We start from the raw sequence: 25,325 nt of genomic DNA on the forward strand, positions 1-25,325 counted from the left end.
TTCTATACATACAATGTGTGAACTAAGAAAAACTATATTATGATATGACTATGAAATGACTAATCAATTATGTTCAACAAAATAAAAAAGAAAATTTCAATTTTAGAAGCTCAAATTTTCACTTTTAGCTTATGTAAAGCCTTTTAAAACCTTAACTTTTCTTACTTTTTCAAAGTATAAATATATTTTAGCATACTTTAAGCTAAAATTTTTGAGCAAAAGGCTAGATAAACTGTTCCTAAATAATCAAATAAGTGTTTGATTGGGAATTGCTTATTTTCAATAGTTTGTTTGCATAATGTAAGGCAAAAAGATAAAAACTAGCTTCTTTTTAAAAGCAATCACTCCCTCTCTTATTAATCTGGATGAAAGATGTACCATGAACCTATACTCTAGGCTAATTTTAACACCCTCCCTTAATGAATAAGAACTGAATTTCTTCTATATATATATATATATATATAACTTAGTTTTTAAAAAAGAATAAGCTTATATTATTTGAAATAAAATTGAGACAAAAAGTAGTGTGAGAGCTAAAATAATGGATTATTTAAGCATAAATTTTTCTGGTTTCAAAATAGACACTAAAATAGAACTTAACAATTTTTGGAGTGAATGATATATTTTTCATGTTTAAAAAAAAAAAAAGTACAAAAAGTTTAAAACGAAAAATATACATACACACACACTATTATTTAAGGGGCTTCCCCTGTTTAGGATTTTCATTTTTTTTTGTTCAAAAATGCCCCCATACTCCTATGTTTAAGCTGAGACAAAACTAAATGACAATCTAATAAAAATACAACTTTAATTCCTACTAAAAAATTACCTAAAAAAAGTAACCCTCCTATTAATTTTCAAATTGCTTTATCCATTTATAAATTAGATTTTCAAAATAAAAATTATATATAAAAAATAAGAGCAATTCTACGTCCACAACATTTTCACAACAAATTATAGGAGGTTAGTTGTTATTGATTCAAATTTAAACCTAAAACTAAGATTACTTTTTGCCCCAATAATAACAACTAGTAACAACATGTCACTTAAGATTTGTTGTAAAAATGTTATGGACATATCATTTTTCAAAAAATAAAAACACAGTTTGTCTTAAAAAAATAAAAACATAGTTTAGTTTTTTTTTTTTTTTTTGCTATAAAATAGGACTACTATGCCCAGGGTTTTCACTTTTTTTTTTCCTTCTCATTTTTCCCCTTTATCAAGAATTAAATGTTTCTCTCTTCTTCTTTTTTTCCTGGTTTCCTTTCTTCTAAATTCTAATCTCACTTAATTTTTTTTTTTTTCAAATCTCTTATTCTTTATTTTTGAATTATTATAAAAATGGTAATTTTTAATGTACTCTTTTTTTTTTAATGATTTCTTTATTTATTTAGGTTGGTGTTTGAATTGTTATATATAAATTATATAACAAGTTTAAAACGAAAAATAAAAAGATCAACAATTGACAAAGACCGTTAGAAAGCAACCACCATGACACGTCAGCACAACTGGATGAGCAAAAACCATGACTATTTCTCTCCCACAGTCTCAGTCACTCACTCCCACAACCTCTTCTTCTTCTTCTTCTTCTTCTTCCTCTATCCTCACTTCTCTCTCTCTGAAATTCAATGGACTTGACTCTCTCTTCGAATCCTCAATCTCTAACCCTAATCTCATGTACTCCTTTCTCCTCTTCTTCTTCCTCCAAGCTACGTTCCATCCGCAGAGAATTCCTCGGTTCCACACAAACTCTCAGGCCACTTCGCTCCCGAAATAACCACCGAAGAACAAAGCTAGGCCTTCTTCAATTCCAGTCCCCGAAATTTCTCATCCGAGCTTCTCTCGATTCTCGCTCCGTCCTCGTCGTCGTCGCCGTGGTCACTTTCTCCGCCGTCTCCGTCTTCTTCCTCAATCGCTATAGAAGAAAGAACAACGATAGCGAGGTCCGTCAACTGTGAATTATATATAGCTTTGAATTCTTTGCCTTAAATAGTTTATCATATACAAAATTGATGTATGTAATTATTGAAGAATCTCCCAAATGTTTGTGTTTGCAACACTCTTTGGATAATAAAGATGTAAGTCAGTGGTTGTTAAAAGTAAAAAGATTGAATTTTTTTTTAAAAAAAATTACCTTAATTGCGTTATTTCTATTAACAGTATTATGTGCTAGTTGATAAGTTACCATCTATGACAAAGTTTATGCAATTTAAAAATGGTGAATTTAGTGGGTTTAGTTAGCTTGATTGGTAAAGTTTCTTCTTTTTTTTTTTTTTTTTTTTTTGATAACGGTAAAGTTTCTTCTTATTGAATAAGGAACATGGATTCAAATCCTGCCTACAATAAAATGCTTAAAATTGGTATCTTGGGTTGTCTATAAATAACAATCATCACGAAGTGAACGCCATAGGTTTAATCTTATCATATTTATCCTTTTTTTTTTTTTAAAAAAAGGCTGAATTTAGTCAATCTACCTTTATTCTAACACTACCCCTTAGGTGGGTCCAAATTTTCCCGTAATAAGTGGGACTTAACACAGGAATTTTTGCTTTTTGAAAAGGACTAAGTAGAGTAAGAAAAAAAATTAGGATCCACTCCATTTGCAATGGATCCATTTCAAGGTCTAGATTAAATATTGTGAGTTTCTCCAAAAGAAAAAAAAAAAAAGATTAAATATTGTGAATCTAAATGTGTATCTATTGCCACAACATTTAAAATTTTAAATAATGTGGCACTTTGTACATTGTCAAATCCAAAAAATAAAATCTCCCCATTTCAAGTAAAATGGGTTTGAATTTAGATCACTTGACAAAATTTTAAATTACTATTTGTCCCAAAAGATTAAGCTATTTATGATCACACTTGTAGTGTTTAAAAATTTGGCTGCTTTTTCATTAGGTTCCTTTATCCACTTGGTTTCTTTGTGTTTTGGGTTAAATATAAAATAAGCACCTCTTTAGTTGATTGAGCATGGGAATATAGTTGTGATTTCCATTTATGGGTTTCTCCTGTGCTTGCTTTATGCAATAACCATCTTTCTTTTCTATGTTGATTATTGGTGCTAGAGCCTCTAAATTTAGTGTTATCTAAGCTCAATGACATTGCTTGGTCTTCTTTATTAGAATAATTATGATTCAAATCCATTCCCCCCCCCCCCCCCAAAAAAAAAACCACAAAACCCCCATGCTTAGAGGTCGTCCTTTGGCAAATCGGTGTTGTATGTGCCGGTGTAGTGCGGAATCTGTGGATCATCTCCTTATTCACTGTCATGTGGCAAATTCTTTATGGGTTTTTATGGTTCAGGCTTTAGGTATTCAGTGGGTCTTGCCTAGCTCTATGGCGGAATTATTATTTTGTTGGAATCATTGGTTTGGGAAACATGATTCAAATATTTGGAATTTAATTCCAGGATGTTTGATGTGGATTGTATGGATGGAGCGTAATCATCAGTCCTTTGGAGATTCTGAGAAGTTTTTGGTTGAGTTAATAGGCTTGTGCCAGAGAAGTCTTTTTGATTGGTCTCGGTGTTGGGTTTTTACAGAATGTTCTTCTATTGTTCAGTTTTTTTTCTTCTCTTAGTTTATTCTCTTGATTGTTTTCTGTTTTGTGCTTTGCTGCGTTAATTCTCATGAACACATTGTATGTTTCTTTTTAAATTTTCATCAATAATAATTCTAATATTAACTATAAAAAAAAAAAGTGAATTATCAAAAAAGAAAAAGAAAAAAAAAAGAGGTTTTTTTTTTTAATTTTAATTTTTATTTTATTTTATTTTTTTTGTGTATTTTAGTTAAATATAAATTAAGTTCTTCTCTTTAGTTGATTGAGCGTTTGAATATATTTGTATCTTCAAAGAATAAAAAAATCAATGTACTTTGGTGCTCACTATATGCTGATTATAGGTGTCAGGACCTCCAGATTTTGTGTTATCTGAACTAGGACAAGATGTTATGAACTGGGTCTTTGGAGGTCTGAATGTGGGCTTTCGAGAGCAACACAAGGAGGAAGAAAGCAAAGGGTTAAAGGATAAAATCAGAGAGAATGGCCATGCTTCAGGGGATGAAGAGGCCCCATTGATTGTTCAGACCTCTGCTTTGATTCATGAAGAGGGTTTTGTCACTAAACCGATACGGCCACCTGGTTCTGATGTTCTCACATCTAGTGCTAATATGTCTTTGCATTCAGATGAACCTGAAGTTAGTGGTCAAACTTTTTCACCCAGCGACTTTGAATCAGGTGTGCTACATCCTCTTACTTTGGGTAAAGAAACAACTGTGTTGCAAGTGGAAGGATCTAAAGAGGAAATTGCTTCTGATTCAGAGTTGCCTACACTATTGTCTAAAATTAAGCACAGTGCTGCTTCTGTTAACATATATGATCCACCTGCAGAAGTGAATGAATTTAATAAGCCAAATGATGAGCTTGGTGAAGAGCACAAATCCATTAACTATAATGCCTTTCTTGGAGTATCGGGTAGAGAAAAGCTTTACATGTTTTATGAGACAAACAATTCTGGGGCAAAGTCTACAGCAAATCCCAGTATTTTGAAATCATTTTCTCCTCGTGCCTCTCTTAACAATAAATATTCTTCATTGATGAGGAACACTGCACTAAAAGGAGCAGAATCATCAACACAGGTTTCTCTTCATTCTGCAGGTAATGCCATCAGATAATATATATGAAAGTTTGATCTCATTTCTATTCATGTTGTGCTTTGAGCATTAAGTTTTTCGTCTGTCTCACTTCTCACTTCTCACTTCCTTCCATATTACTTCCCTCATTATACTGACTTTATGTAAAGGATGTGTGTTGATTCAGAATATGTTGAAGGAAAAGTACCGGTTGCAAGTTATAAAGAAGGCCTTCCCCACAGTAAAGGGGACTCTGGAAAAGGCAAAGGGTTTCCAAGAGACAGGGAGATGAAACATTTGCCTAAAAAAAATTACAAAATTGCGCCTGTGTTCCCCCAGCCAAATGGGATGCATGTTACTGACAATAGTCATCCTTCTGAACAACTTAGTGCTTACAATCGATTGCTAAAAGTTGGGAGGTAGCTTTCAATCTTTACCACATCTGCTATTAAACTTTCAATCTCTACCAGCATTTCTTTCTTTACTTTAAGAGCTTATCCTTTGTGATATGGGGTATTAGGTTAACTGAGTGTGTAAAATTGCTTGAAGATATGGAAAGAAGGGGTTTGTTGGATATGAATAAGGTAAACTCTATCCTTTTAGTACTTTAATTGTTACTTAATGTAAGGTTTAAGATTCATCCAATTCTCTGGTTTCAGGTTTATCATGTAAGATTTTTTGAAGCGTGCAAAAGGAAAAAGGCTATTAAGGAAGCTTTTCGTTACACCAAGCTGATTCCAAATCCAACATTGAGTACTTTCAATATGCTTATGTCAGTGTGTGCAAGTTCTCAAGATTCTGAGGGTAAGTTCTTGTATCATCGTCCGTTTATTTATTCTCATTTTCTTTTGTTGTTTTTATCAATATGCTTCAAGTTCATGATGTATGTTTGTTTCATTTAGGAGCTTTCCAAGTTCTGCAACTTGTCCGGGATGCTGGACTGAAAGTTGATTGCAAACTTTATACAACCCTGGTATCAACTTGTGCTAAAAGTGGAAAAGTTGATGCAATGTTTGAAGTATGGTATCTTCCTCCTTGGTTTCTTTTTCTTTAGATTTCCATCAATACTTAGGGTCTTTAACTGGGATTTCCTACCTCACCTGCTGTCATTTTTAGAAAGTGTCTGTTGATACAATAAACTGCCTTCTTGATCTCTATCACATGATATCCTGCAAATCACCTGTTAGGCTCACAATCCTACCTGTCTTGTTTGCTTTATATCTTCTCCTCTTTGACCTCTTCATCCGTTTTTTGAAAAGTATACTTGTCAACCTTCAATTCATCATTTTTTATTTTTTATTTTTAAAAACTTGATCTTCTTCAACACTTCAAAATATTCTTCAAAACTTGGCACTATATTGTTGATCCCAAATTTATCTTTTCTTGATGGTTGAACATCGAATGCATCAAAATAATTCCTTGTGTATGAACATGTAAGCCAATAATCTTACTTTGTGTAAGATAATATTATATTATTATCAAACGAAAAAAAATTAAACGTGAGCATCTTTTTCATCCTTAACCATGAATGAATCTGCCTTTATCCAATCAAATTATATGAAATTTTATTTGTTCTCACCAATCTAATGCATACCAATTAAGATTGCACAAAGAAAATTTTACCTTTTTCTCTTCAGAAATATCAATATGTTCAAAGAAATTCTCTAGATCAAGTAACCAGTCAAGAAAGTCTTCTTTGTAAAAACAACAATTGAATTTTGCAATTCTCTCATAAAATCTAGGGAAATTTTAATTCACTAACCTTTGGTTTGGATCCCATCACAATTTAGTTCACAAAATTTCAAGTATTACATTTGATTCCCTAAGGTTTGAACTAAAATGAAGTTGTTAGTTTTCTGTTCAAATAACAGATTTTTCAGTTTTTGGTTATGCCGTATCACAATTTAGCCATGCAAACTTTTCAATAATTCACTACTAAAGTTTGGATTAAAATGAACCCTAATCCCTATTTTGGTAGGAGGCCAAATGATTCATTTTTTAGTCTAAGGTCTAAACCTTAAGAAGTCAGATTTAGCATTTGAAAGTTTGTGTATTAAATTTTCATATTGCCAACCCACAAGGGAGTAAATTATTATTTACCATGAAATACATCATCATTAAGAATATTATGAGACAAAACGTGCTTATCAATAGGTTTTGTGTGAGCTTTATCTCCGTGACAGTTATCCCTATTGTTAACACAATTCCAATTGTTGTTCAAATCAAAATCAATGAGCATATATTCAATCTCATCGTTAGCGTCACTATGAGAGCCTGCAGGCCCTGCACCCTACGATCATTGTCAAGAGGGTGTCTGCTCCTTGAATTCACAAGGAAGAAATGTGGAATCCACCAGATGGGAGAAAATCAATTGACTAAAACTTTATTGATAATAGATTTCAAGTTGTATTTTATAGATTGCAACCCATTTTAAAGGGTCCATAAACCTCTAATTTGACTAGGAATGCCTTAAAAACGCTTGAAATCAAGGAAATAAAACCTGAAATCCTAAAAAATAAAACAATTATATATATATAAACAAGTGACAAAAATAAATTACCATATGATGTCCAGCATTAATATTATCATAAAGTCTTAATTTTTGCTTGCCACATTCACTAAATTCAATGAAGTTCTCTACGTAGGTGTTTCATAAGATGGTTAATGCTGGAGTGGAACCAAATGTTCATACATATGGAGCCCTTATTGATGGTTGTGCCAGAGCTGGGCAAGTGGCTAAGGCATTTGGTGCTTATGGGATAATGAGGTCTAAGGTAAGATTGTAGAAAGTATTTCTTTATTACTTATGTTAGCCTCCTAAAATGTTTACTTCTTAATAATTTTTTAAGCAAGGATGTGGTGGCATGTTCTTGTTTAGCTCTGCCTTGCAAGATCAATTAATTCCTCATTCTAAAAGGATGTTATATGCAGTAGAACGTGAAGCCAGATCGGGTTGTATTCAATGCGCTTATTACTGCATGCGGTCAATCAGGAGCAGTGGATCGTGCTTTTGATGTATTAGCAGAAATGGGAGCTGAGACACAGCCTATAGACCCTGATCATATCACTGTTGGTGCTCTGATGAAGGCATGTGCAAATGCTGGTCAGGTATGTTTGTCTTTTTATTACAGAAATTGTTATGTCATTTTCATTGCAGTAATTAACTGTATGTGTCTTCTAACTTGTTTCTTTCACCATCCATTCCATTTCTAGTTGTACTTTAATAATTCTTTTGAAAATAGGTTGATCGGGCACGAGAAGTATATAAGATGATTCATCAATATAACATTAAGGGCACTCCAGAGGTTTACACAATTGCTGTTAGTTGTTGCAGCCAGACTGGTGATTGGGAATTTGCCATCAGTGTGTATGATGACATGACTAGCAAGGGCGTGGTCCCTGATGAGGTACTTTTATTAGCATTACTTTTTTCATCTAACATGGTAAATTGTGCAATTTGGTTTTGTGTTGAGACTGTAGTCATTTAAGTTTGGAGTTTACATTTCTTTGTTGTTCTGAGAACTGCTTTGCACACAGAATGTGGAGATTGGTAATTCAATTATGTCCTTTCATGCAGATGTTTCTCAGTGCATTAATAGATGCTGCGGGCCACGCTGGAAAGCTGGAGGCCGCATTTGAAATCTTACAAAAGGCCAGGGTCGAAGGAATACATGTTGGAATTGTATCATATAGCTCTCTAATGGGAGCCTGTAGCAATGTATGTCTCATATAGTAAGTTCTGCAATAGAATTTATGAAGCGATAATGACCAATTTGCCCGATCCTTGTTTCAGTCCAAAAACTGGCAAAAAGCATTGGATCTATATGAGGATCTCAAATCTATGAAAATAAAGCAAACTGTTTCAACATTGAATGCTCTGATCACTGCCCTGTGTAAGCCTTTATCTATGGTTTTGTTTTTCAAGATATTTAAATTGCGAGTATGGTGAGGATTTTCTAGAAATCACATAGTTAAACTTCATTGCAGGTGATGGGGATCAATTGCAAAAGGCTGTGGAAGTTCTATCTGATATGAAGGGACTAGGATTGTCTCCCAACAGCATCACGTATTCCATACTTCTGGTGGCAAGTGACAAGTAAATGTTCTAGAGTTCTTTTAAATGTCTATGATAATCATGAATCCTATGTTTTCCTTTTCATTATAAATCTAAGACACTCTGAAATTGTTTTCTTTTAGAAAGGATGATCTAGAAGCAGGCCTCATGCTCCTTTCTCAAGCCAAAAAGGATGGGATTTGCCCTAACATAGTTATGTGTAGATGCATAATTGGTAAGCTCACAGGGTTTTCTAATTTCTTGGTCCTATATTATTTCCTCTCAATTAAACCCATTGTGTTTTACATCTCATTTGATATAGTAGATTCTTTTTTTTTATTTTTATATATATATATATATAATTTTTTTTTTAAATGAAATTTAAAGTGATACCTGCTGCGATGTATTTTAGGAACAAGACAAAAGCTTTGCTGTCAATTTCAATTGTTTGTCTTGACTCCTTTTAAAATCTTAGTGATTCATTTCTTAAAGTGGTTACATATTTTGTGTTCAATGCAAAAATAAAAATGATAGTTATCCCTATCAGATGTGGAAAACTCCCCAAATAATTAAAATGGTGTTCAACGTAACTTGAAAGGATAATTTTGTGTGGTGAAGTTTGGATATCTTGTTCTGTTGTGACATTTTGTGCTGTGGTGATAAAATCACATCCACTCAATAGCTCACTCCTGGTAACTGTTGATGCCCTTTAGAAGAGCAATTTAATCTTTTCTTAGGGTAACATAGAATAATGTAAAATGTCATTTGGCTTCACCAAGTAATATGTATTACACGGGATATTTGTTTAGATCTAAAGGGAGCATAAATTACAACTTAAAATAATTTTCCTGATTGATCACCAAGATATTGAGAAGAATGATTCCTTGATGATTATAGAAATATATGTGTGCTGAAAATAAAGGCATAAGTTTCCTTGTGCTCTGTTTAAATACCCTATTTCTGTGAGAATGTGGGAGATCAAACATGTCAAAGTTCTATTAATATTTATGACCTACAAGTCATAGCAATCTCTAACATCTTTTCCATGGCTTTGATTCTGTCTTTGATCTCTAAGGAAAGTGGTCACAGATGGCTCAATCCCATTGATGTCTTCAAGACTTAAAAGATTATATTTTTGAATTGTAATCTGTCTTGTCAATAATGAATTTGACAGTCCTTTAAATTTGAGCTCTTTGAAGGCATGTGCTTACGAAGATTTGAGGAGGCTTGTGCACGTGGTGAACCTGTTTTGTCATTTGACTCGAGACGGCCACCGCTTGACAATAAATGGTACTTACTTTGACAACTACAATATTATGTTAGAAAGTGCTTGAATCAAGGCAGGGCAATCACAAAGCAACATATTTGTGGTTGCACCTGTGGTGAATATCTCAGGATGAACAAATAAAAAATCCTCTTTAATGTCTTACAGTTTATTCCATTCTATTCGATCTAACATATAATTGCAGTAGTTACTCACTAGTCATTATCAAAAAAAGAAAAAAGAAGTAATTGTAGTAGTCATCTATAACCCTTGCATTTTTCATGAAACTTTTGCTTTTCTAACACTTATGGAGTTTCTAAATAGTTTCTATTATCCTTCACCTAATCCTTCTTCAGGACCTCAGAGGCCTTAATGGCTTACCGTGACATAATTGTAGCTGGTGTAATGCCTACCATTGAAGTTTTGTCACAAGTTTTGGGATGCTTGCAACTCCCCTACGATGTATCTTTGAAAAATAGACTCATAGAGAATCTGGGAGTGAGTGTTAACATATCGGGATGCTCAAATCTGTGTTCATTAATAGATGGGTTTGGAGAATATGACCCTCGCGCTTTTTCATTAATTGAGGTCAGTTGGGGCTAAAATTAACCAGCCTTTTACTTACTATGGAAACTTCATAGGGGACCATCTGATATTGTTATCAAATTATAGGAAGCTGCTTCACTTGGAATTGTTCCCTGTGTATCATTCAAAGAAAGTCCAATTGTTGTTGATGCAAGAAACTTGCAGACTCATACTGCTCAGGTGAGATTCTCTCTCTAGCATTGTAGAAAATATACATATAGTGATAATTTCTTCTACACAATTTCTGGATTCTTTCTAGAGAATTATGTATCCATTAAAACAATATGCTTTCCTAGAGTACTTTGGAAACTTTGTTTGTACTTCAATGCTGAACCATTGAAGCTCTTAGATTTGTTATATTTTGGCAGTGGTACCTTACACTTTGAGCAATCACCTTTTTAGATGATTTCTGGTTTTTCTTTTTATTCATGATTACCATCAATATGCATGTGCGTCTGTTTTGTTCTTTGTTTTATTTATATATGGCATCCTTTTGCATTACATGACATGTGATAATCAGCTTGAATCGGTGACTACTATGTCTTAACAATTTATGCTGCTGCATCTTTCTCTCTCTCTCTCTCATGTATAAATTTTAAGCAAGAAACATGTACTTTGACAGTTGTGAATTGAAATTACTGAAATTCTATTAAAAACTTGCCAGGTCTATCTCTTAACTGTTTTGAAAGGTCTCAAGCATCGGCTTGCTGCTGGTAAAATTATCTTCATTTGTTTATTTTCCTTTTTCATATGACCTATGAATTAGTTCAAGTCCAGAAGGTAATTTAATAGAATAAATTTGTGAAGATCTTCAGAAATAATAATAATAATTGTTTGAGAGCTTAATTAAGAATAGCTTTTTGAGAGCTTTGTTTGAATATTGTACTTCCAATCGGGGGTGTATCTAGTTCCATTGTTTATTTTTTGGACCTAATGAGTGTTCGTATATAATTCTTTAAGGGCACTCACATTTGAGTGAACCTTCTTTCTAATAAGCTATTCTCTTAGTTATCAAGGAAAAAAAAAGTCAGCTTTGCTTTATGTCTCTAGTGTGAATTACCCTAAAAGTAGTTTACCTTATTCATTGTCTCAAATACTATTGGAACACATTTGTTTCTACATATAAATATTTTGAACTTTGAGGTAGTAAAGAACAATTAAACTTGCATGATATACATTAGAGGTAACGAAAAGAATTTAAGTACTTCCATTTATCTGGATTACACCCTTCTCTTTCTTATTTTTTTCCCCTTAGCCTTTCCTTTTTCTTTTTCTTTTTCCCCATTTCCTTAAGGCAGACCCTCTGGAGCATAACTAAGATTGACCAAAAATAAATAAAAATTTATTAAATTTTATATCAAATTCTGAAATATCAGTGTTAAACTTGGTGTCTCCAATTTGTTTCTCTACCATTAAATCACACCAATATTACTGTCAAATATGCTTGAAACTTGAGTTGGAACTTTGAGTGTTAAGTTGACAAATCAGCTAAAATGAGCTAACCATTGAGTTTTACTATTGCACCACAGTGACCCTTTAGTCTGATGATATCTTGGCGGTTTCTCTTTAGTTAATTTGGTATTTCTCTGATTGAGGAAAATGCTGAAATATTTAATATTTTTAATCCTATGAACAAGTATAATTTTGGACAGAGAAATAATATCTTATCATGCTAAGCCATAAAATTTTTTGCCTACTCAAAATCTTTGCAGGTTCTAAGTTACCTAACATAAATATTTTACTGCCTGTGGAGAAGACACAATTTCTGACTCCCAAAGGGGAGAAGACAATCAATCTAGCAGGAAGGTGAGAAGAACTTGTTAGTAATTACAATGTGCAATTACAAGAATTTTGTTTTAACTCAAGTATATTGTGTGTATGTTAAGAAATTTAGATGTGTGATTGTTTAAATTTGGTACTTGCAGAAAAGTATGAGCTTATAGGCAATATAAACAAACTTGCTCTATGGAGAACTTAACCAAAAAGTTGCATACAGTGATATAGCCATTGTTTTTTAAAGACCAAACAAATGTCTATCATAGCATTCTACACCAATTAACTACTATGTTTTGAATATTTAAATAATTAGGTTTAATTATTAACATGTGGACAAATATATGCAGATCCGATGTGTTTCATTTCCACATTTAATTTTTTGTTCACTCATGAAAGATTGTCCACATTTTGTAGAAATTTCATAGAGAAAGTGTACATATTACATATGTTTGAAAAGACAAAATCTCAGAGCACTAGAAGTATGCATGATAATTATTCTTATTTTTTGGAGCAAATTATTATTGGTGGGATATTGCATAAACAACATTTATATAATATTTTTAGTTAAAAATAAAACAGAGCATGTTACCCAACAAAAAGTTTATGATATATGTCAAACTTGTTTGTATTAAAGATCACAGAGTTTTAAGCTAGCTTAAAATTTCCATCCCCATCGGGGATATAATCACATAATATTGTGCATGACACATGGTGTGACGATGATGGTCCCAACTGTCATGCACATCTGCTTCTTATACTCACTTTTGCCGAAGGGTCTTTCACTTGCTGTTGTGGACTGTGAGTTGTCAACAACATTTATATTAGGAGAGTTTCATTTCAGAGAATCTAAATCATAAAGTAGACACTTACCATCACCTTGGAACAAAAATTGTAGCTGTCCTTTTTCTGCAAAGAAGCTAGTTGCTCTTTTGGGAGCCTGTCCATGTCATACTTCCTTTATTACAGACTAAATATGAATGAATTATTTATTATTTCTTTTTTATAAACCCTCAGGGTAAAAAAATATTATTTCAATCATTGTAATATTTGAGCATTACATAAATCATCATAATACAGTTGCTCCACTATGGGAGGGACTGTGTCTATACAAACATTTCCTGTGCAGACCTATGGCTCTCTTTTTCTAACCTGTATGCTATCCTAGTTCCATCCCTATGAACAAGCCTAGCTTCCCAATACTCAAATTCTTGAAGCTGGGCTTATAGTTCTTCTATCATATGGCCTATGCGTGACAGGTTCTCCTCCTTACTTTTTAGAGCTCGGATTACCTCTAAAGCATCACCTTGCAATATAATTCGTTCAATCCCTCCATCTCTGCGGCTAATTCAAGAACTCTCTTTGCAGCTCATATCTTGTTCATTTCTGCACCAATGCCTCCTGTTTCTTTCTTGGTTATTGCCGCCATGATACAACCATTGTAGTTGTGCATAAAAACCCCTATACCCCTTGCTTTGAGGGAGCTAAAAACGGTGCCATCAAAATTAATCTTATACATACCGGCAGATGGAGGTGACCAATGGCATGATATCAGGACCGCAAAATGATCTGTCTGGCTTATGGTAAGGCTCCATGCAACAATGAAGAACTTATTCCTATTTTCAATGTCCAACTTTTCATCCCAGTAAGCTAGTAAGTCTCTAAATCAGGGTTGAATGGCTGGTGCCTTTCATAATCTTGGACAACTAAGAGACCATACATTCTGGGCTACAGGCCAATTCCCCAAGACATGAATGATTGATATGGTTTCTACATTGCACGTTTCACACCTATCCTCTTCCAATCTCAATATTCATTTGAATTCTGTCTAGTAGGCTAGGAATCTGGGCAAGTGCTTGACTTTTCTCGGTATATTTGCACCCCACACTGCCACCCAAACTTCTTTCCTGTTTCTTCCCCTTGAGCTCTCACACATTATTTCTTCATGATGCAATGCAAAAGCTAAAGGATAAGCACTATGCACTGTGAAGCGGCCATTTTTTTCCAAAAGCCCTCATTCTTTTATCTATTCCATGAGAACAAGGTAATGGTACGGATAGGATTAAATACGCCACCTCTAGAAAGAATCTATTAAATACTCCTGCATCTTCATTCAAAACTCTAATGTGTGAATATAAGCAAAAGTGTGAATATATACATATTTCTTCTCCTGAACCTACCTGCCATATGGAGCCACTCTCAAGCACCATTCTGGAAGCAAGTAAGCTCTGCCAAATGTGTGAGTGTCCACCCGTTTGCGCCACTTCCATAAAGGTTGTTAATGGATAGTATTTTGCCTTCCAAAATTCTTGCAACAAGTAAATCAGTATTGGTAGATAACCTCCATCCCTTTTTAGACAACATTGCTAGGTTAGCATATGTCCCTAAGCCCCAACCCTCCATTCTTCTTTGATTGAAACCTTAATTTGCTTGGACATGTGGTGAAAATAATAGTTTCTTCTCTCTATAGGCCTATGTGCTTGCTAATGCTTTTAATGCTGTCTTTTTGTATACTTTCTGCATACTTGGTGTGGGTTGCATTCAAATTGGTACTTTTTGAGAATACTGTATTACTTTAAACAACCCCCCTGCACCACCTAAAGGCAAGCGAAATGGGAGCAGCCCCCTCCACTCCATCCCGCCCCCAAAAAAAATGTTGTCTTTATGGTACCTGCTATTAGATCCATTATGTGCCTAGATTGAAATATGTTTGTATTATTACCATTACAGGGTTAGCCAGGCAATCACAGCATTACTGAGAAGACTTGGGATACAGTACCAAGGGAATGAATCGTATGGAAAAATTAGAATCAATGGGCTAACCTTGAGAAGATGGTTTCAGCCAAAGCTGGATTCTCCTTTCAGTGGGAAACCAGGAGATTGGAGTTCATCCCAATCACGACTGGGGAAAGAAATTATCCATCAGCAGCGCGATATTCGAGCTGGAAATTTATCTTTGGATTAAGGTGTCAATATTTATTGATTCCTGCCAGGAGAGCTTCACAGTATCTTAGGAAATTTTCCTAGCAGAAGCTGATGTTATCAACAGTTTTTCCACTTACTTTCCTACGCATAACTTGCCACTCCATTCTTTGAAGCTTGACACTTGTTAATAGATGTCGTAAGCACCTTCTACATATTTTGAGGAAGAATGATATGAGCTGAGGAAAATAAAGTGAATATAGGCTTTGACTTCAAGGTCAATTCATGCAAAGCGAAGGGTGATGGAGCATTGTACGAGCTTGTTTGTCCATTTTTGAAATGTGTTAAGAGTTATAATAAGGTCACGGTCTTGAATTTCAAGACCAATTCATGTAAAGAGGGGCAGGTATGGAGCACTGTCAGCATGTTTTTCCATTTGAGATGTATAATTACAAGGTTACATGCTACCTTATTACACTTGACTGCAGCTTCATGGCTGGCCTCTTTAATAGGCGTTATGAGGGTTAATAAATGTTAAGAGCTGTTACATTATAATGTTAATAGTTTTATAAAGCAAATGTAATATGTCTACAACTATTATTGGCTGTTTGGCACTGCTCTCTCTCTCTCTCTCTCTCAACTTTGTTTTGGGATACAAATTGGAATATGCAAATTTTCATTAGGTACTGTTGACATTTCCGAGGAACTTGGCTGCAAAATTTCTCAAATAGATAATATCCACCTACCTTCATGATCCAGTCATGAGCCGTACTAATCAGGGAGCTAAAAGGGAAAAAATAAATCACAAATCATACCAAAAGGGACAAAAAAGGGTGATAATTGAAACTGTCTATCCCTAAATTTTAGTGATATGCATGGTTAGTTTAAGAACCGCTGCTCTTGGCTTCTCATTTCCTTGAAGTTGGACTGCAATTCAATGCAAGTCCATCTCAATAAAGCTTGAGAAACTGATGGTGAGAGGAGGTATACAAGATTTGAAATGAGAGAAAAATTTTATTTCTAAATGATTTTGTGGAAGAGCAATTTTCTCTTGCCCACTCATTTACATGTTGAAAAGTATCATATATTGGGTTTACCACTACTCTAGTCTACTACAAAAGATTATCAAAATTTTGGAAGATTGCTCTATGTTCTTCTTTTCATGAAGCATGCAATTGAGAAGTGAGATTGATGAAGGCGTCCTCTTTGCATGGAATCGTTAGACCACCCATTGGATGATTGAATCCAAACTCTTCCTCAGCTCGTTTAAGCAGGTCTTGGAATGAAGGATGGTTCAAGTATGATATGGGAACCACAAACCGCTTTCTTTGGATTTCTCCCACATACACTGCAATGTGTCCTTTTGGAACATCAGACTGATTTCTTGTGTGGATGGAGTTCAGTTTGAGAAGTTGCTTGGCATTGGCAATCATGGATAGCATACGGACACCCATGACTAATACACAATTGGTGCGAGAGAAACAGTGAGTGTATGTATCTAGATGAGATTTGATTGATATAGAGAGAACTAGCTAGTATTAGAAGTTGTAGCACTTGTGTAAGTTTGTGACTGAGAACTTTCGAGTTTGAGGGCTTTCTTGGTGTTGGTATTTATAGAGTTATCAGGAGCAAAAGTGATATCACCTTCCAGCATGGACAAGTGGGAGTGATGTCAGGAGATTGGCTGTTGGGCATGCCCAGAGGGCCTACCTTTGATAAGGCTCACATGGCTTTGCTCAGTTAGCTCCAACTCTCTCTCTCTCTCTCTCTCATATCATATTATTTATCAGTTTATCCATCAAATTATGGTGTAGCAGACCCACTTGGAAGCTGGAGTTCATGGGCCAATCATAAACCCAGTCTGGTGTCACCATTTTTCCTAGCTTTTAAATGCTTCAAAACCGATGGCCGTGGCCGTACATTGGAAAGCAAAGAGAAACACACCCATGTGATTACCTTTTTTGTCCAGCATCACATCATGATCACATGCTATTCATGCGGCATAGAGGAAGAAAGAAGGTATAGTACGGCCAAATGGGCAACAGTAAGTCTAAGAACTTAGTAATACTTTTTTATGGCTCTTCACAATAAAATAGAGAACTCAAATAAAAATAATATTACATTATGTCAACTACTGTAAAAATATATATATGAAAAAAAATATTGCATTCTTAACATTATTAAGAGTGTGTTTGTTTGGAGGTAAAATAGGATAGAAGGAAAATTTTGAAAAGAAAATAGGAGAAAAAAATAAGTGTGTGTTGTTTGGTTGAAGAGAAAATGAATAGCTAATGCAACCAGTGTTTATTACAACTTAAGATAGATTAGTAAATGCATCTAACACATATCTTGTTTTAGCTCCAAATTAGTTCACTACCGCACACTGTTTTTCTAAAGAAAAAAAAAAAGTCAAAAAAAGGGTACCGCCTGCAACAGCTTCTGTACGTTTGTTTGGTGTAGTATGGATTTGAACCATTTAGTTATAAACCAAACCATTCACAAGATAAGTGTTAGCAATACTCGTTAGTAGGACTAGGACTTAGGAGCCGAGTACCACCAATTATGTGTGGCCTAATCGTTGTGTAATTTGTGGACTACCAAATTGGATGAGCATATGCTTTGCTTTGTGCGCATATATTGGACTTTCAACCTTCAGCAACTATTATGGATACGGTCTAATTACAGATAATCTTACTGCCTTCTGATTTTTAGGACCTATATCACCAGTCCTGACGGAGATAGATTTGAATGATGAATATACCTGCAGAATGTGTGGGCTCCAGTCATATGATCAACAATGACGGCCTTGTGTTCTTTTATCAAATCGATGCTATCTTCTTATCCCATAAATGAATAAATAAAAGTTAAAAAAAAAAAAAATTGGTATATTAGATGTTAGAAAAGGTTATCCCACTTGATTTCCCTCTGTTGGGATTGGTATCATATATCTTGACAAAAATAGGTGGATGTGAATGCACTTCCATATAAAGAGAAGGTTGATTTAATTGATTAAAACCAGTAGTCACTTTAATTGAATTGCCACATTACCATACCGATATATCTTGTCACGATCTCATATTTGTACCAAAGCGAGGTGACACATCATCATTTTTCTCATTATTATTGAATTTAAGCACAATATTCCTTTTTATGTAAGACGGAGTTTTGTAACTTAGTTATAAAAACTGGTTAGTGTATGATTTTGGAGTCAAACGGTGACTATTAAACTAGTGTGATCTAAGATTTCCATGCAGGCAGAGAAGCATGACTTTTAGCCCGAGCAGACAGAGCAGGACCATTTGCAATGGCTCACTAAACGGTTGCTTTTGAAGAAATTAAATGCGGTACAAGCCCAAAACAACGACTGCCAAGACTTCAACAAAAGGTGTTTAAATACTTTGAAAACAAAAGATAAGGAAAACAAAATCATGTTGTGCTGAGCAGTAGTACAGAGAGTATGCATATGGGAAATGGAAAAAATCATATTTTAGGTGATAAGGGCTGGATGATTATTATTATATGCGTGTAATGTTCTCATGCTTGTATCCACCAATAATTGTGAAGACAGACCATTCTTGCTCATATTATCATATTTACAGAACTTTGGAACAAGGACTTTCGCATTTGCTACTTGTGGATCCTTAACTCATTAATTACATACCTATATATCTAACAAATCTTTAAAAGAAAATGAAAGAATTAGTACAATATAAGAAATTAAATCACATTAGCTCTTCGAGCTATTGAAACGAGAAGTGAGATTAATAAAATCCTCTTCAGCACATGGAATTGTAAGACCTCCCATTTGATGATCGAAACCAAGCTCTTCAGCAGCCTTACTCAACAACTCTTGGAACGAAGGATGCTTCAAATAAGAGATTGGAACCACAAAACGTTTCTTCTTCTTCTCTTCCTCTCCTACATATATCGCGAAATGGCCTTTCGGAACATTAAAAGACCTCCTATGAATAATTTGCTTGGCATGAAGAACTATCTGTGGTAGATGAATACCCATTTTCTCTCACACTATAACAAAGACAAATTCAAGATTGCAAAGCTTTTTTCTTTTCCTTGAATATGATACTCTACTTAGATTTTTGTTGAAAGACTAATTGTTATTGTGGCATTTATAGGAGAGAGATATGGTAGATACAGATACTTGATTACATGCATCTGAGGGTTTTATCAACATGTACGTTGTCCTTGCATGATAGAATTTAGGATTGGGATGCTATCAAAATCAGAGACCCAACTTGGTACTTAAGGTCCCCCACCACCTCCCCCCCCCCACCCCCCCCCCCCCCCAATGATATGATACTAAATATAGCTAATTTTGCCCACCGTTTTCCACATAGAAAACGGCCTCACTTCTCTAATGGAACATGTACTTGTCGTTAGTGGCTCATGATAGTTTCTCTAGATCCAAGAATTCTTCCATCTTACTCTTCTCTCTAATTCAATATGCACATTTTTGTTCCTCGATAATTCACGTGTTTGGAAACGTGAATTGAATAACAAACGTTACCGATAAAAACATCAAAAAATATCGGTTAAGTTACAAAATTTTTGAATTGTGAACATTTTTTTAATATGTAATCATTAATTAGTAATCACTAAATAAATAAGTAAATAATTAAATTATACTGGTGTTTCTATATCAACGCTATAGCTAGGTATAGACCTATAAAACTATGAAGGCCAATAAAGCTTGAGAAACTGATGGTGAGAGTAGGTATATAAGATTTGAAATGAGAGAATTTTTATTTCTAAATGATTTTGTGGAAGAGCAATTTTCTCTTGCCCACTCATTTTACATGTTGAAAAGTATCATATATTGGGTTTACCACTACTCTAGTCTACTACAATAGATTATCAAAATTTTGGAGGATTGCTCTATGTTCTTTTCATGGGGCATACAATTCAGAAGTGAGATTGATGAAGGCGTCCTCTTTGCATGGAATTGTTAGACCACCCATTGGATGATTGAATCCAAACTCCTCCTCAGCTCGTTTAAGCAGGTCTTGGAATGAAGGATGGTTCAAGTATGATATGGGAACCACAAACCGCTTTCTTTGGATTTCTCCCACATACACTGCAATGTGGCCTTTCGGAACATCAGACTGATTTCTTGTGTGGATGGAGTGCAGTTTGAGAAGTTGCTTGGCATTGGCAATCATAGATAGCATACGGACACCCATGACTAATACACAATTGGTGTGAGAGAAATAGTGAGTGTATGTATCTAGATGAGATTTGATTGATATAGAGAGAACTAGCTAGTATTAGAAGTTGTAGCACTTGTGTAAGTTTGTGACTGAGAACTTTGGAGTTTTGAGGGCTTTCTTGGTGTTGGTATTTATAGAGTTATAAAAGTGATTTCACCTTCCAGCATGGTCAAGTGGGAGTGATGTCAGGAGATTGGCTGTTGGGAATGCCCAGAGGGCCTACCTTTGATAAGGCTCACATGGCTCTGCTCAGTTAGCTCCAACTCTCTCTCTCTCTCTCTCTCTCTCTCATATCATATTATTTATCAGCTTACCCATCAAATTATGGTGTAGCAGACCCATTTGGAAGCTGGTGTTCATGGGCCAATCATAAACCCAGTCTGGTGTCACCATTTTTCCTAGCTTTTAAATGCTTCAAAACCGATGGCCGTACATTGAAAAGCAAAGACACCCATGTGATTACCTGTTTTGTCCAGCATCACATCATAATCACATGCTATTCATGCGGCATAGAAGAAGAAAGAAGGTATAGTACGGCCAAATGGGCAACAATAAGTCCAAGAACTTAGTAATACTTTTTTATGGCTCTTCATAATAAAATAGTGAACTCAAATAAAAATAACATTACATAATGTCAACTATTGTAAAAATATATATATGAAAAAAAATATTGCATTCCTAATATTACTAAGGGACTGTTTGTTTGGAGGTAAAATAAAGTGGATGAAAAACTTTAAAAAGAAAATAGAAGAGAAAATAGGTGTACGTTGTTTGATTAGAGAGAAAATGAATAGCTAATATAACCCGTGTTTATTATCGCTTAAGATAGATTAGTAAACGCATCCAACACATATCTTGTTTTAGCTCCAAATTAGTCAACCTTCAGCAACTAACAAGGATATGGTCTAATTACAGATAATCTTACTGCCTTCTGATTTTTAGGACCTATATCACCAGTGCTGACAAAGATAGATTTGAATAATGAATATACCTGCAGAATGTGTTGGCTCCAGTCATACGATCAACAATGACGGCCTTGTGTTCTTTTAGCAAATCGATGCCATCTTATCCCGTAAATGAATAAATAAAAGTTTTTCTTAAAAATAAAAATTGTTGGCATATTTTTGTTATGGGAACACATATTCCAAGTTTTTCCAACTTGATACCATAGCAATCAACTCGAGATTTTGGGGATAGTTTGAGTTCAGAATTCATATTAGTAGATCCAGCTGGAATGTTGAGGACAATTTTCTTTTATATAACAAATTTTATTATTATTGAAGTTGTTGATTATTAGTGGTAGATATAATTCACATTTATAAATTTACTATTTTTTATCCAACCGTTATTATTATAGTATAATTATAAAATTTGTTTCAAAAAAAGGCGTGTACTGTAATAGATCCTGCATTGGCCACACTCATTGTGTTCTTACATAGGCAAGTAATTAAGAGAAATATGATCTACCTTGGAGAGTATTGCCACTTTGTCAGTGGAGGATGCGAGCCAATCCTATAACGCCAGACTACTGTATATTATATTATTATCTATGACATCTTGAATTTTGATTTTTGATTTTATATATATATATATATATTTATATATATAAATATAACTTTGAGCATCTTAAATTAGTACCCTCGCGGCAGACTCTTGTAGTAGTTGGTCCCATAAGCAATGAATAGTAAATAAATTAAAAGAGAGATATAAGATGATGAATATATAGAAGAGAAATTTAGTGATGTAGGTTGAGAAAAAAATTCTTTTTCTGAAAATAATTACATTTCAAAACATTTAGAAGCATATCAAAGTTTGGTAAATATATCCAACACATAGATTCAACAATAAATTAATAAAAATTAAAGTCGATAAATATATTTAGAGAAATGGATTTTTGGACATTCGGGGGTTGATTTCATAGAATGTTGTGCTGGGGAAGTTAATTCCATGGAAAGTTGATGCCATATGTGCCCCCTTTGGAACAAAAGCCCTTGCTTGTCCAATAGGCAATTTGTGTTTCAATCGTGTACTTAGCTTTAACAATTTACAATCAATTCAAAACACTTTATTTATTTATTTTTCCTGTCTTACAGCTAGGGGTGTTCGTGGTGCGGTTTTAGGCCATTTTTAGCACCGCACTTTGCGGTGCGGTTTAGCCAAAATCATAATTGCACCGCACCTCATTTTTGCGGTCACATGTGCGGTGTGGTGCGATGCGGTGCGGTTTATAATTTACCCAAAACCATAACCGCACTGCACCTCATTTTTGCGGTCACATGTGCGGTGCAGTGTGGTGCGGTGTATAAAAATTCACACGCTATATAAAAATTCAACATATATATCACCATACAATTCAAAATGCATCAATAATATCACTATCTCAAATTCTCAGGTATACAACAAACATGTAATGAAGTCAAGTACTTTGAATAAGGTAGAGTGGCAAGCAACTTAAATGTTTTAACTATCAAAATCTAATGCTCTTTAGTCCTCGCTTTAGATCAAGAATATGAAGTAAAGAGTTTATGTGAAACACCAGGTACAAAGCAAAAAGGATTTACCCATACTCAAAACAATTCTAGTCATGCCTACTAATTTCAAGTTTCAATTATCAAAACCATAATGTAAACAAGTCTAAAGCAAAGCATGAAATGAATTACAAATCCAAAACAAGTATTAATTGTAAACCCAACAAGAAATTGTTTAAATGATACGGCTAATAGGAAGTTCCAAGTGCCATATACCAATGGCAACACAACAATCAATAAATAAAAAAAAATATATAATTTACAAAGAAAAACTTTAGCAATAGAACAATGAGATACGGCTAATAGATACGGCTAATAGTATGGTGCAATGGCAGTGAATTGAACAAAGAAAAACTTGAATTGAACACATGAATACCTCAATAGTAGAAGCAACTGGTACGGCAGTGAGTAGTCTAGGACAGTAGGACTCTAGGTTGAAGTGTGGCAGCTAGGGTATTAAATTATTAATGTATTGATCTTTTGTCCTTATTATATATATATATATATTTAATATTAGACAAATAAATATATTAATATATATATATATATATAGGGTGTGGTGCGGTGCGGTGCGGTTTGTGCGGTTTTTATATTATAAAACCGCAAACTGCATTGCATCATGCGGTGCGGTGCACTATTACTTGTGGTACGGTGCGGTTTTGCCATTTTGCGGGCGGTTTTGGTGCGATTTGTGCGGTTTTGGTGAACACCCCTACTTACAGCAAATGAGGATGAAAGGATTCGAAACCAAGTTCTTACCAAAATGAGAAATAGAGAATCAAGTGATAACACTCGAGAGAATTGTATTCATTGCAATTTTTGTAAAACACTTAGTTTTATTGATGTAAAGTTCAAACCTAATGTACAATATTATATTAATTGAAATAATATGGTGTTAGATAAGCTTTACTTGATGATGCGGTTTTAATCAATCAATGGTCCAATTTTGCCAATAAAAAATGCAAAATGGGGATAAAAACATTAGAGATCCATCAAAGATTGGCCAATAAGGGACCCTGTGATACTTAAGTCAATACATAAGCTTTTAGGGTTAATTGCTCCTACCTCTTTAATGATAGCTCCCCTCTATTTCCCTCTATTTGTGCTGTTTACGTAAGCAAATCTTTCCTAGATGTTAGAAAAGGTTATCCCACTTGATTTGCCTCCCCTATTTCGGTATTTATTCACTAATATTGGGATTAGTATCATATATCTTGGCAAAGATAGATAGATGTGAATGTACTTTCATACAGAGAGAGGGTTGATTTAATTGAATGAAACTAGTAGACGCTTCAATTGAATTGCCACATTACCATGCCGACATATATTGTCACGACCTCATATTTGTACCAAAGCGAGGTGACACATCATCATTTTTCTCATTATTATTGAATTTAAGCATAATATTGCTTTTCATGAAAGACAGAGTTTTGTAACTTAGTTATAAAGACGGTTAGTGTATGATTTTGGAGTCAGACGGAGACTATTAAACTAGTGTGATCTAAGATTTCATGCTGGCAGTGAAGCGTGACTTTTAGCCCGAGCAGACAAAGCAGGACCATTTGCAAGCTCACTAAACGGTTGCTTTCGAAGAAATTAAATGTGGTACAAGCCCAAAACAACGACTGCCAAGACTTCAACAAAAGGTGTCTAACCTCTTTGAAAACAAAAGATAAGAAAAACAAAATCATGTTGTGCTAAGTAGTAGTACAGAGAGTATGCATATGGGAAATGGGAAAAATCATATTTTAGGTGATAAGGGCGTGATGATTATTATATGCGTGTAACGTTCTCATGCTTGTATCCACCAATAATTGTGAAGACAGACCATTCTTGCTCTTATTATCATATTTACAGAACTTTGGAACAAGAACTTTTGCATTTGCTACTTGTGGATCCTTCACTCATTAATTACATACCTATATATCTAACAAATCTTTAAAAGAAAATGAAAGAATTAGTACAATTGAAGAAATTAAATCACATTAGCTCCTCGAGCTATTTAAACGAGAAGTGAGATTAATAAAATCCTCTTCAGCACATGGAATTGTAAGACCTCCCATTTGATGATCAAAACCAAACTCTTCTGCTGCCTTACTCAACAACTCTTGGAACAAAGGATGCTTCAAATAAGAGATTGGAACCACAAAACGTTTCTTGTTCTTTTCTTCCTCTCCTACATATATCGCGAAATGGCCTTTCGGAACATTAAAAGACCTCCTATGAATAATTTGCTTGGCATGAAGAACTATCTGTGGTAGATGAATACCCATTTTCTCTCACACTATAACAAAGACAAATTCAAGATTGCAAAGCTTTTCTCTTTTCCTTGAATATGATACT

At 34.4% G+C, this 25,325-nt stretch overlaps 5 protein-coding genes across 7 annotated transcripts; 1 reads left to right on the forward strand and 4 right to left on the reverse strand.

The window, feature by feature from the left end:
* The first annotated feature begins 1,512 nt into the window (after positions 1-1,512).
* Positions 1,513-15,834, forward strand: LOC112003578 (pentatricopeptide repeat-containing protein MRL1, chloroplastic). Of its 3 annotated transcripts, none has more exons than XM_065772046.1 (19): positions 1,520-1,943; positions 3,903-4,656; positions 4,819-5,050; positions 5,152-5,215; positions 5,291-5,435; positions 5,534-5,649; positions 7,277-7,405; positions 7,566-7,739; positions 7,874-8,038; positions 8,209-8,349; positions 8,425-8,524; positions 8,619-8,727; positions 8,829-8,920; positions 9,885-9,975; positions 10,306-10,537; positions 10,622-10,714; positions 11,199-11,247; positions 12,247-12,340; positions 15,038-15,834. In XM_065772046.1, the coding sequence occupies exons 1-19, from the start codon at positions 1,629-1,631 to the stop codon at positions 15,270-15,272; spliced, it is 3,330 nt and encodes a 1,109-aa protein (XP_065628118.1). In that variant the 5' UTR covers positions 1,520-1,628; the 3' UTR covers positions 15,273-15,834. The 3 variants fall into 3 exon arrangements, 2 of the variants coding, with proteins under 2 accessions (XP_065628118.1, XP_065628119.1); XM_065772047.1 differs by lacking the exon at positions 1,520-1,943 and adding an exon at positions 3,176-3,310; XR_010628481.1 differs by lacking the exon at positions 11,199-11,247 and having other exon boundaries at positions 1,513-1,943; positions 15,038-15,151.
* Positions 15,835-16,223: 389 nt separating this feature from the next.
* On the reverse strand, positions 16,224-16,835 carry LOC112003582 (auxin-responsive protein SAUR23). The gene has a single exon (XM_024035793.2). The coding sequence runs from the start codon at positions 16,681-16,683 to the stop codon at positions 16,390-16,392; it is 294 nt and encodes a 97-aa protein (XP_023891561.1). The 5' UTR covers positions 16,684-16,835; the 3' UTR covers positions 16,224-16,389.
* A 1,950-nt stretch (positions 16,836-18,785) lies between these two features.
* LOC112003584 (auxin-responsive protein SAUR15) lies at positions 18,786-19,509 on the reverse strand. The gene has a single exon (XM_024035796.2). It carries the CDS (start codon positions 19,242-19,244, stop codon positions 18,957-18,959), a length of 288 nt encoding a protein of 95 aa, XP_023891564.1. The 5' UTR covers positions 19,245-19,509; the 3' UTR covers positions 18,786-18,956.
* A 457-nt stretch (positions 19,510-19,966) lies between these two features.
* Positions 19,967-20,714, reverse strand: LOC112003583 (auxin-responsive protein SAUR21). The gene has a single exon (XM_024035795.2). It carries the CDS (start codon positions 20,425-20,427, stop codon positions 20,134-20,136), a length of 294 nt encoding a protein of 97 aa, XP_023891563.1. The 5' UTR covers positions 20,428-20,714; the 3' UTR covers positions 19,967-20,133.
* Positions 20,715-24,811: 4,097 nt separating this feature from the next.
* LOC112003572 (auxin-responsive protein SAUR15) lies at positions 24,812-25,325 on the reverse strand. Its single transcript, XM_024035780.2, has one exon. It carries the CDS (start codon positions 25,253-25,255, stop codon positions 24,968-24,970), a length of 288 nt encoding a protein of 95 aa, XP_023891548.2. The 5' UTR covers positions 25,256-25,325; the 3' UTR covers positions 24,812-24,967.

The sequence above is a fragment of the Quercus suber genome, unplaced genomic scaffold, assembly GCF_002906115.3.
Source record: "Quercus suber isolate HL8 unplaced genomic scaffold, Cork oak 2.0 scaffold_53, whole genome shotgun sequence".
NCBI lineage: Eukaryota > Viridiplantae > Streptophyta > Magnoliopsida > Fagales > Fagaceae > Quercus > Quercus suber.